The sequence below is a fragment of the Lynx rufus genome, unplaced genomic scaffold (genome assembly GCF_022079265.1).
Source record: "Lynx rufus isolate CCGP_SWC_20201006 ecotype Redwood Valley unplaced genomic scaffold, mLynRuf1.p SCAF_2, whole genome shotgun sequence".
NCBI classification, from domain to species: Eukaryota; Metazoa; Chordata; class Mammalia; order Carnivora; family Felidae; genus Lynx; species Lynx rufus.
Window position 1 is genome coordinate 22,114,264 of NW_025814834.1, and position 12,662 is coordinate 22,126,925.

The 12,662-nt window shown below is 37.0% G+C and overlaps 1 protein-coding gene across 1 annotated transcript in view; it reads left to right on the plus strand.

Annotated features, from left to right (window-relative positions):
• The window catches only part of ABCA12 (ATP binding cassette subfamily A member 12), a 185,427-nt gene that overhangs the window by 158,223 nt on the left and 14,542 nt on the right, over positions 1–12,662 (plus strand). The window contains exons 39-44 of the mRNA XM_047085001.1: positions 2,006–2,111; positions 6,191–6,245; positions 6,830–7,007; positions 8,927–9,042; positions 10,976–11,135; positions 12,265–12,518. Of these exons, the coding sequence (XP_046940957.1) occupies positions 2,006–2,111; positions 6,191–6,245; positions 6,830–7,007; positions 8,927–9,042; positions 10,976–11,135; positions 12,265–12,518 (869 nt within the window). The remainder of the gene's footprint in view (positions 1–2,005; positions 2,112–6,190; positions 6,246–6,829; positions 7,008–8,926; positions 9,043–10,975; positions 11,136–12,264; positions 12,519–12,662) is intronic.

Sequence of the window (12,662 nt, forward strand, 5' to 3'; positions counted from 1 at the left end):
CTGGAGCCTGCTTCAGATTCAGTGTCTCCCTCTCTGTCTGCCCCTCCCCTGCTCATGCTCTCTTTCTCTCTCTCTCAAAAATAAATAAACATTAAAAAAAAAATAAAAAGTGTAAGGCAAAACTCAATCATATTGTTTAGAGAGACTATTGTGATTTTGATTTTGAAGAACACAGAATTCCAGAGATGTTCTGGATACTGGCAATTTTTGTTTCTTTTTTAAAAATTACTTTAAAGTTTATTCTGGGGGGGGGGGAGAGAATCCCAGGCATGCTTGACACCATCAGTGCAGAGCCCAATGTGGGGCTCAAACTCACAAACCATGAGATCATGACCTGAGCCAAAGTTGGAAGCTTAACCAACTGAGCCGCCCCCACCCAGGCATCTCCAGTTTTTCTCTCTTAACCTGAGTGATTGTTCAATGGATGTACTCCTTTCATCATTTTTTGCTAAACTGAACATTAATGTTTTATGCGTTTTTCTTTACATATATATTATATGTGTTTATCCTTGTTTCTTTTTTTTTAATGTTATTTTTTATTGAAAAAGAGAGAGCACGAGGAGGGGAGGGGCAGAGAGAGAGGGAGACACAGAATCCAAAGCAGACCCAAGGCTCTGAGCTGTCAACACAGAGACAGATGCGGGGCTCAAACTGGTGAACTGCAAGATCATGACCTGAGCTGAAGTTGAATGCTTTACCAACTGAGCCACCCACACGCCCCTATCCTTGTTTCTTAAAGAGCATGGAAACTTAACGGAATTTGATGAAGACAAATAATCCTGTAGGCTTTATTATTATTATTATTATTATTATTATTATTATTATTATCTAGATCATATCTATGCTTTCAAACAAGCTAGGGTCACAGAATCACACACAGAAGATCTATGGTAGTCTTAGGAGTTTTAAATTGTCCTTCACATATTTCTCATTTGGTAGTAAGAGACATACATAGACTTGGGGGAGGTGGAGAAACTAATATTATTATGTTATATATATATATATGTGATATATATATGTGATATATATGTGATATATATATATGTGATATATATGTGATATATATATGTGATATATAGATATAGATATATATATCTATATATATCTATCTATATATATATAGATAGATATATATATAACTGTGATAAGCCCAACACTAGTATCATCTGGTGCACAAACTACCTGATCACATCCTCACAACATTTCTATGAGATATTATGGAGCCTGTTTTAGCCGATTTTCATAAGGTCATATAGAAAGTAGACAGTAGTGTTGGAGATTTGAATGCCCTCTCTCTGCCATTTGTTCCTTTTCTTCCTCTCTCCACACACAAAGTAAACATTCTTGCATAAACAAAGAGTTCTAATAACCAATAATTTCTCTCTAAGTTAGATTTATAATTTTAAATTATCAACTGGGTCTCTTGAATTGAGGCACACCAGTATTTTAAATCCCTCTGTTTTTGACACAGAAGGTAAAGTAACTCTCCTCCCTGTGGCTTACAACTAAGAATAGAAAGTTAGTGTGAGAATTTCAAGGTTATCATTCTTGTTGCTAAGGACACAATGTTTGTCTTTGTATTTAATTTCTTTCTACATCCTTGCCTAGACATTATTTTATATTATGATTATTATTATTATTGAGTATGCTTTAGCTCTAGTCCCAGAGTCACTACAGACCAGCCACAGAGATGGAGATAATAACGATTTCTTCAGTTTATTTCAAGCTTTGCCTATGCAGAAGATACAGAATAACTAATAACGTGGTGCTATCATGCAGAAAAAAAAAAAACTGTTTTCTCAATCTCTGTCCATCTCTAAATTGGAAATGTAGAGGTCTGTGGTCAACACTCTGGGGAATGGTTCTAATCTTCCAAGATAAAATAACTCATTGGGAAATTGTTGGTCTTATTTTAAATATAAATTCTGTGAGCTGTCAGATGTAAAGGCAGCCTAATTTATTTAAACACCATACTGATCTTGCCTCCCTTTTTGGAATTTAACAGGTATGGTATGATCCAGAAGGCTATCACTCACTTCCAGCTTACCTCAACAGCTTGAATAATTTCCTCCTGCGGGTTAACATGTCAAAATATGATGCTGCCCGACACGGTAAAGTTACTTACACAGAAGCTTCTTGTATTGCAACTTTTGCCTCTCTCCATATAAAAATGCATATAAGATTCCGTTTCCTCCAGGTATTTTATGGTATCTAAATCACAGATCTTTAAAAGGAGTCTGAAAGTAGTAACTACCACCAGATGGAACATTCTAGATAATTTCCTTAACTTTGGGTTAATTTAGTTTCCTCACTTATCAAATCAGGATAATAAAGCTTACTTCATGCTTATTTCTGGTCTCACATCTAGTAGCTATTACTCACAAGAAAACATTTTGTTACTATTTACTTGTATATAGGCTAAGAATTAAAAACAATTAATGTTGATAAATCTAAAGATGAAGCCAAAACTTTTAAACTAAGAAGTTCTATACCTGATCATTAATTGAGCACTTACCCTATAATATATGCTTTATATGAAAAATTGCTAATCGTTACAAGTAGCCTTTCAGAATGAATATTTTTGTTCTCTGTTACTATTTTCTAGAGCCCAGACATGGAATTTGAACCCAAGTCTGTCTGAGTCCTGCCCCTTCAGTTTTCTAATACTTTGCGGTACTCAGTCAGATCTGTTGCAGTTGGATTTCCCAAGAGGCATCCACGTGGTTTTCAAAACAGGATTTGGGATTTTAAAAAGACTGATTTATTCTTTCTAATTCAATTACTGTCAATCAAATCATTTTATCATCTTAAGCCTTGCTCAAATTATTTTTCCTTACTGATCCTAAAAAAAATAATAAGGATGATGGAAACAAATGAGTAACATATTTATTAGCCAATACTGAGTCTATAGCCTAATAAATAGGCTAACAAATAGCCTATTAAACAGGAAAAAAGACACAACCGGTCTTTTAGAAATGCCAGTTGTCTGTTTTTCTTCCATCTCCTTCCTGTTGGGCATAACAATGTGTGTTGGATGTTCTCGTGATGAGAGTCAAACACTCATTCTAGCAAGAGAGTCTGTCAGTCTTCATTTTAGAGAGAACAGCATTCCTTCCCACCTGCTATAGCAGTTTCCTAGCAGGAGGAACCATGAAGAAAGTAACAAGACTGAAAGATAGTCCTTAGATCTATAGCGCCAATAAAGGACATAGTCAAAAGTGACAAATTAAATTAAATGGTGTTTAGTGTTAAGGAGGGCACTTGTAATAAGCACTCGGTGTTATATGTAAGTGATGAATCACTGAATTCTACTCCTGAAACCAATATTGCACTAATGTTAACTAACTAGAATTTAAATAAAAATGTGAAAGAGAATTAATTAATTAATTAATTAATCAATCCATTAATTAAATGGTGACTAAAGCCAGATAGGTTTTGTATAACCTGGTTTGAAATACTACTGAGTACTTGACTTTTGGTAGGATGTCTACATCAGAACAAAAGATATTTGTTTCTATGGAGGATAATGAAAGCAGAAGAGCTGTAGATACGACTGGGGGAAAATGTAGCGTAGGTAGGTAGGTAGGTGAGAAAAACATACATGCCACTTTTGAAGAGTCGGCTTTTGAAACCTATATTCAGGTTTCATTTATTAGTAGTATTCTTTACCAAGACTGAAGTAATCTGAATCACCCTGGATCCTAGCAGGCTTGTTGTGGCTCCTACCATTGCATGTTTTAAGTTACAGAATTTAAAGAATTAGAATTCTGGAGCATAAACTTTTTATTGACCTTCAAAGGAAATTTATTTTTTAGGTTTAAAAATAGGGCTTATGAGTTCTGTAGCAGTTAGTAGTAGTGTGCCCTTTTTTTAAAAACTTTTGTCTTTTTTTAATATTTATTTTTGAGAGAGAGAGAGAGGGAGACACGATCCGAAGCAAGGTCCAGGCTCGGAGCTTTCAGCAAAGAGCCCATCGTGGGGCTCAAACCCACAAGTCAGATACTCAACTAACTGAGCCACCCAGGCCCCCCTTAACTTCTCTTATATAGACTCATGAAAGTGGTCGCTTTCCACCCTCTGTGGGAGGAGTTTGATTTTCTTCAGAGAAGAAATCATGTCACCCTAAAATACTTTCATTGTCTTGTAATGCACATATGGGATCTGCCATGGTAATATTGTCTTTAAAAATCAACTCAATTACTCTCCGGCCACCTCCCTCCCCCTATGACACTAGCTGTTTTAAAGCATGTTTGTTGAATTCTGCATTAATTAGGATTTTGCTTTAGCTATAAAATTGATTTTCTTTGAATTCTAACATACTAGTAAAAATCTTTTAATTAGTTTTCCTTTGCTATGTCAATAACTATTATTTTCATGTGGTTCCCTCTAGTGGTTAATTTAACATGAAAATTCTGTTTTCTTCTCAAACAATAAAGGTTTGCTTGTTTCCCCTAACAATTGTTCTACAATGAGGCTCTTTTCCAAACATACGGACATATTGTTCCCTCTACCCTCCTGTTTGTTCTGACCCTTTAGTGCATTAGTAGTAATGATCAATGGAAAGCACCTAGTTTTAGATGTATGACCATAGAGACAACAGAAATAGATAATATGTTATTTTTAATGTATATTATATGTGGGGGAAATAATTGAAATTTTAAGGTTCAATATGATGTAATAAGTATTCATTGACTAATCACTGTAGTCAGGACATTATGCTGGATACGGTAGAACCCACAGAGAAGATTTTTATACGTCCTCAACCCTAATGCATTTACTTGATCTTTCTGCTAAAAATATCTATGAAACACTTAGTTTGGCAGCATTTTTCATAGTGGAGTAAACGCATTTGCAAAGATTCCTCTAGTGAAATAATGTAGTTCTTGATTCTGAAATACAAGAAAGAAATAAAAGAAATGTTTTTCCCCTGCCTATATTATAATTCAACAATAAGATTTAAGTAGGGCCCCAAGGAAAACTGAATCTCAGTAAAAAGAGAGACTGTTAATTTACACAAAAGATAAGAAAAGTGCATTCCCCCAATGATGTGATTAAAGTTACAGGCCAAATTGATTATTATTGGTAGTTTCTTTGTTTTGCTTTAATTACATTTTTTTTCTTTAACATGTAACAATTGCAGAATTCAACCTCAAAATATGTTACACTCTACTCAACAAAAATTATAAATTTAAGTTAATGGAGGGAATATAACTTTAGAATAATTTATATTTGGCTGCTGTGAAAGGGTCTTAATATCCTGATATAATAAACATATACTACATGAGCAGTAAGTGAGAAAGTTCTTGCTCAGCTTATGACTCTAATAAAACAAATATTTAAGAGACAGCCTCACTGCCATCCCCTACCATTCTTTTCCAAAGTTACTCAGACAGTATAGACTTTGTCTCACACTGTAGTCCCTTGGGAAACTTTTGCCAGCCCATTTTTGACTATGACTAATGATCATCCTCTGATAAGCGGAGAAAAGAATCTTGTTTCTAACTCAGAAACTATAACTGATTATGGGAGATCCCAATAATTTAGGACTGTATTGGAATTAAGTGACTACTTTCCTGGCACCAGCTAGTTTCTCTGAATTCTCTTGGATCTTTATGTCTCAATGAAAACCCGTCAGAGATGACTGAAGCTCTCAAGCCTTACCCGAGTAGATAAAATTCTAGAAAAATAGATGTCTTGGAGGTAGTGAAAGAGGAAGGATCTTCTCAGGTTACAGTATTTTCCCAACCTGGCTGACAGAATGATAAAGAGGGATGAGGGTGGTCAGTGTTCTTTAGGAGATCCTCATATAATTGGTCTAAAACACCAATGTAGTAAGTGCCGCTGAAATACAAACGTGCATGATTAGATGGGGAGAAGAAATGGAAAATGTAATAGAGGGGAAATGCCATATAAGAAATGGAAATTCTTGTCCCTTCCCCCAAAATTCCATACACAATGGGAAAAAACATTTTTTAAATTTTTATGTGAATGCCACCAATTGTGTGGCATTGATGAGATTAGTTGGTGGAGGGGGGGGAGCGGGGGGGGGGGGGATAATTTTCCTTTAAAATACTATCCCCAAAGCAAAATTATAGCATAAGGAGGAGAGTGTTATGCATTATTCATCCAAAAATTGGTATTTCTGAATAACTGAATATCTACTAATGAACAGAACTGTCTCTTCTTTAAGGCATCATCATGTATAGTCATCCTTATCCGGGAGTGCAAGACCAAGAACAAGCCACGTAAGTGGAAATATCTGGTATGACTACATTACTCCTTGGCATAGTGAAGCCTCTGAATAAAGTACTGTAATTGGAAATCACAGTTGTATCTGAATGAATGTCAATCTAGAAGAGCTGTTAATACAAGTCACTGACTGGGATAAAAGGAAGTTTCTGAAAGTCTGTGCAGTGGGGTTGCCAAGTGAGCTTGCTGGCTGTAGAGTCAGAATCTGCTGCTTTTATAAGTCAAGTACGTAAGTGCTTCATCATTTCAATTTCCCTGCATAGCATTTAAGTACTATTTCTGTGCTCAAGGACTATATATTCCTTGCATACACCCAGTAACCCTTAGAGACCGAGGTGGGCTTTTTTTTTTTTTTTTAATCAAATATCCCTAGTCAATTCAGATGCACTAGAGCTATATTTATCCAGGGTCATAGCCAAGTCATGTAGAAGATATTATCTGGCTGCCTTACAGGAAGACTTATTTGTGTCACAGCCAAGTCGTATACTGTTTTGTTGATGGTTTTAGTCATGAATCTTTCTGAAAGGAAAAGAGTTCTAAAAACTTATGTATGCTCTCCTCTCCCTATTGCTCACTACAGAATGAGCAGCTTAATCGATATTTTAGTGGCACTCTCCATCCTGATGGGCTACTCTGTCACCACCGCCAGCTTTGTCACCTATGTTGTAAGGGAGCATCAGACCAAAGCCAAGCAGCTGCAGCACATTTCAGGCATCGGTGTGACTTGCTACTGGGCCACAAACTTCATTTATGACATGGTGAGTAGCTTGCAGGAAAGACAGGATTGATTGGGGTAGAAGACACCACTTTTATATACAGGATTTATTCATGCCTACCTTGGTAAAATTATCACTACAAGTCAGTAAATTAAGAAAAAAATAATTTGGGGGCGCCTGGGTGGCTCAGTTGGTTGAGTATCCGACTTTGGCGCAGGTCATGATCTCACAGTTTGTGAATTCAAGCACTGTATTGTGCTGACAGATCAGAGCTGGAGCCTGCTTCAGATTCTGTCTCCCTCTATCTCTGCCCCTCCCCTGCCCATGCTCTGTCTCTCTCTGTCTCTCAAAAATAAATAAACATTAAAAAAGAAAAAAGAAAGAAATAATTTGCATCAGACTTACAGTCACCCGATAATTAGAGGAAAAAGCCACCTCCCCTCGTCTCTGTGGTCTGAGGACCCACCGATATCAGATTCCCCTGGACATTTATTAAAATGCAGATTCCTGGCCCCCTCCAGACCTACTAGTTCTATACCTTGGGAGTGGAACCCAGAGAATATACATTTTAAACAAAATCCTCCAAGTTATTTTATGCATAATAAGGTTTGAGAGCCACTACTGTGGAAAAATAGAAAGCAAAATAGCCTTGCCGAATGGTACCAAATACTGATGGTAAAAACTTCGAAGTAGCAGTCCCTGATGAATGACACATTAGAGGAGATTAGTAGGGACAATAAAGGATGAATACCATTGACAGCTCTCTCATTTGCATAAAATGGTCCCCAAATTCAGATGGTTTTTCTTGACTCCAAATGCGCCAGTATTGGCCAAAAGCCCAGGATGTGGTATGCATTTGCCTGGTGATTATGGCAGAATTGTCTGAGTTGCTGTATAGATCATTGGCTTGAAGAGCTAGAGGGTAATTATCTGCATATCCACTTTGTTAATGTATCCAGTGAGGTCTGAAATGCCTTTGTTGAAGAAGTCAAATCTAAAAGAATGGTAATGGCTCCTCTGGACTTAATAGGAGTTTTAATGTCAAGAGAGCTCAAAGTACACACTTCTGCAAAGGGCTACTTACTACTCAGATTCCATTGTCATATATCTGGTGCTCATCCCAATTTAGGAGATTCCTCTCCCTTCCAGATTAAATTACCATCTCTTTCATAGTGTGCATCTTGCTGCAGCCTGCACAGCATTTACTATTTCTATTTGCCAATAAAACACTGCGTTCTTTGTTCATATACTGTGATTCCAAGAATGTGTGGAACCTGCCACCCCACTGTTTTACGCAGAGTGGCTCACACCGATAACCAGGCCTTCGAAATCAGCCACCTGAGAGAGTTCCAGCATTCAAAATGAAATCAATACTTTGAAGACTGCATCTAATACCAAGATACCTGACTGTCTTATCTTTCTCACTGAACCTCTGTCACAAAGTGATCCCCAGTCTCAAAGCCTGGAGGCAGGAACACCAGGGACTCCATGTACATCTATAAAGATGGTGACTGGCTTGACCTCATATTACAGGAGACAAATTCTAGAGTGAAATCAATGCAAAATGAGCTGAACTTACAAGCAATAGGAACATAAATAAAAATTAATTCCTTCACATACTTCAAGGTTAACTTGTTATCGTTTTACCTAGATGGGCTATTGATGTTTTTGGGAAACTATTTGCCATATATATATTTTAAATTTTTTTAAACGTTTATTTATTTTTGAGAGAGAGAGAGGGAGAAACAGAGTGTGAGTTGGGGAGGGACAGAGAGAGAGGGAGACAGAGAACCAAAGCAGGCTCCACACTTTGAGCTGTCAGCACAGAGCCCAACGCTGGGCTTGAACCCATGAACCATGAGATCATGACCTGAGCCAAAGTTGAACACTTAACCGACTGAGCCACCCATGAGCCCCAAATATTTACCATGTATTAAGCATTGTTTTACATATTCCCATAGGTCTTCTACTTGGTGCCTGTAGCATTTTCAATTGGTGTCATTGCAATTTTCAAATTACCTGCCTTCTACAGTGAAAACAACTTAGGTGCCGTATCCCTCCTACTTCTACTGTTTGGGTAAGCTGCAGTGAAAAAAGAATTAACAGAACTGAGTGTTCTGAGGCACAAACAGAAACTAAATCTCATTAGCTAATTTACAATTGTCTTGGGGTTTCAGTAGCCATGAGTGATGACTAACAACACATTATACTTGCTAGTCCACAGTTTGTACAGTACAGTACTTCTGAAAATGAATGTTGTCATTATTAATAGTAATATCTAACATTAATGAGTACTTACTAGGTACCAAGTGTCATGATTGGCAATCTACACATGTAATATAAGCTACATAAAAATGGATGTTTCAGAATGATTGGAAAAATTTACATACATGTGTGGATTTGTGTATTGACAAATTATGAGTATATATCACATTGTAAGGTATGTATCCTCATGTATATTTTATTTATATTTTTATGGATGTTTAACACACACACACAAGTATTATTTCTGTATTGGGGCTATACAGGTAGTATGGGTTGATATAATCAGTGCTTAGCATAGCAGTTCTTTCTGCCCTGAATGCATGGGCAGTAGCCATTGACATAGCAGTGTAGCAGATGAAGGTTTACATTGCCTCCGGTTCTTCATCATTACCCCAAAGGTTGCTCAAGTGTTTGCTTACAGCAGGACATCCAGCTTCTGAGCTTTGTCTGTCTGCTAAGTTAGCTTACCATAATGTCATTACTTTCCTTTAACTTTAAATTATAAGATTTATATTGATTAAACTCTTATTTCTGAGAGCAAAAAAAAAAAAGTTTCTTGGATTAGATGACAGCATCTCTAAAAGGAATTCATTTGTAGTTGTGATGATATAGAACTACTCAAGTTTCCTTAAAAGAGAAGCTTCTTACTGTCACTTTTTTTTAAGTTATTGACTATTTTATTTAGTTTTTAAATTATTGACTATTTTATTTTTTTATTATTTTTTTTAATATGAAATTTATTGTCAAATTGGTTTCCATACAACACCCAGTGCTCATCCCAACAGGTGCCCTCCTCAATACCTGTTGAGAGGTACCTACCCTCAGTAGGTACCTACCCTCAGTAGTACCTACCCTCAGTTTGTTCTCAGTTTTGTTTTTTTTTATTTTAATTTTTTTTTAATGTTTGTTTATCTTTGAGACAGAGAGAGACAGAGCATGAATGGGGGAGGGGCAGAGAGAAAGGGAGACACAGAATCGGAAGCAGGCTCCAGGCTCTGAGCCATCAGCCCAGAGCCTGACGCGGGGCTCGAACTCACGGACCGCGAGATCGTGACCTGAGATGAAGTTGGACACTCAACCAACTGAGCCACCCAGGCGCCCCTGTTCTCAGTTTTTAAGAGTCTCTTATGCTTTGGCTCTCTCCCTCTCTAACCTCTTTTTTTTCCCCTCCCCCATGGACTTCTGTTAAGTTTCTCAGGCTCCACATACGAGTGAAAACATACGGTACCTGTCTCTCTCTGTATGACTTATTTCACTTAGCATAACACTCTCCAGTTCCATCCACATTGCTACAATTTCTTTATCCATTCATCAGTTGATGGACATTTAGGCTCTTTCCATAATTTGGCTATTGTTGAGAGTGCTGCTATAAACATTGGGATACAAGTGCCCCTATGCATCAGCACTCCTGTATCCCTTGGGTCAATTCCTAGCAGTGCTATTGCTGGGTCATAGGGTAGGTCTATTTTTAATTTTTTGAGGAACCTCCACACTGATTTCCAGAGTGGCTGCCCAGTTTGCATTCCCACCAACAGTGCAAGAGTGTTCCCGTTTCTCCACGTCACTTTTTAAAAATCCGAAGAATTTGTCAAAAAAAGTTTTTATAATACAGAGATCTAGCTGTGAGGCTTAGTGACACATCCCTAATGTTTATTTTCACTTTGGAGCCCTATCAGAAGTTTTGTCTGTTTGTTAAAGGATAAGGATTAAGGCATAATTTTAATCCTTGTGTTATTAACATACAGGTATGCCACATTTTCTTGGATGTACCTACTGGCTGGGCTCTTCCATGAAACAGGGATGGCTTTCATCACTTACGTCTGCATCAACCTTTTCTTTGGCATCAATTCCATTGTCTCCCTGTCAGTGGTATACTTCCTTTCCAAGGAAAAGCCCAATGATCCGGTAAGGTCCATTATTCGCCTGGTAAACTTCAATGAACGTATGAAATGTTTCAGTATGTTCAAGGTGAAAAGATTTTCTACATTTTGCATTCTCTAAATAGAAAAGAGGAATTTCAGTTAATTCTATTAAGTTTGATAGAAGAGAAACTACAGCCTTTTAAGATTCTTTTTAGTTTCCAAGTAGGTTAATGCCTATGATTATATTTACTCAATGTCAAAACTATTGGCATTTGAAAGGGTTCAAGTGGAGGTGAAATCAAATTATTGTGTACAACACTATAAAAATCATGAACCTATTGGTCCAGTGAAATTTTTATTCATTAATTGTTATATGGTAGGAACAAGGACAATGGCTCAGTTATGTGACTATTGGTTAAGGGTGGTTTTTTTTGTTGAACATTCATAGAGAACAAACCTGATATGTTCCCTTTCAAGCATGTATTAGATAGAGTCTACTTCATTGTGAGCATCAGTTCCCATTCAAAGCTGACAATTACAGTTAGTGAGAAGGGAAGCACGAACAGTGCTGGGCAATTGAACGAGAAAGAATGGAGAGGAAACTACGTGAACTGAGGAACAGACAAGCACACTCCAGGAGGAAGAAGACAATTCATGAGTTGCAAGTGGTTGGCCCAAGTGTGAATAACATGAAAATAAGCCATTTGCTCCTCATGTAGATAGGTTGTCTCTCCTTCATCTCAGTTCACCATTTAGCCCCTCTTCAAATAGGAATTACCTAAAGTTCTAAAACTTCACTGTACCAAATCCCTTCTTTACCTAGGCATGACCAAGACCCTGTACCAGACCCCAACATCCTGGCTATTTCTACACTTCTAGGATCTAAGGCAGGGCTAGAAGTGATTCCGTCTCCAGGGTTTGGCCTGATGCCTCAGATCATCTCAAAAAGAAGATAAACCTTTTCTGCTTATATTTTAGTAATAAATCTCCATGTTTTGGTTATAGTAAATATTTACATGTAAATTCAACACACATGGGAAATAATTGCCAATCTCGATAAACTTCTCCAGTTTTAATATTTGCCCACATCACATTTGTTCACATCAGTTTAAATTTTTGTCAATTTGTCAGAAGTCTAACACTGAGTTTCATTTTTTTTTCTCTTATTTCAGACTTTAGAACTTATTTCTGAAACCCTCAAGCGTATTTTCCTGATTTTTCCACAATTCTGTTTTGGCTATGGTTTGATTGAACTTTCTCAACAACAGTCGGTCCTAGACTTTTTAAAAGCATATGGAGTGGAATACCCAAGTGAAACCTTTGAGATGGATAAACTAGGTGCCATGTTTGTGGCTTTGGTTTCTCAGGGCACCATGTTCTTTTTGTTGCGGCTTTTAATCAACGAATGGCTAATAAAGAAACTCAGGTAAATAAAAAGAAAACATCGTGTTTGACATGCATGATAGAACTCAATTCAAAATATTTAGGAAGGAACAATAGTCTAAACCTTTCTATTAGTAACGTGGAAATGTGCTAAAAAAAGTTAAAAAAATTGTAACATAATTCACCA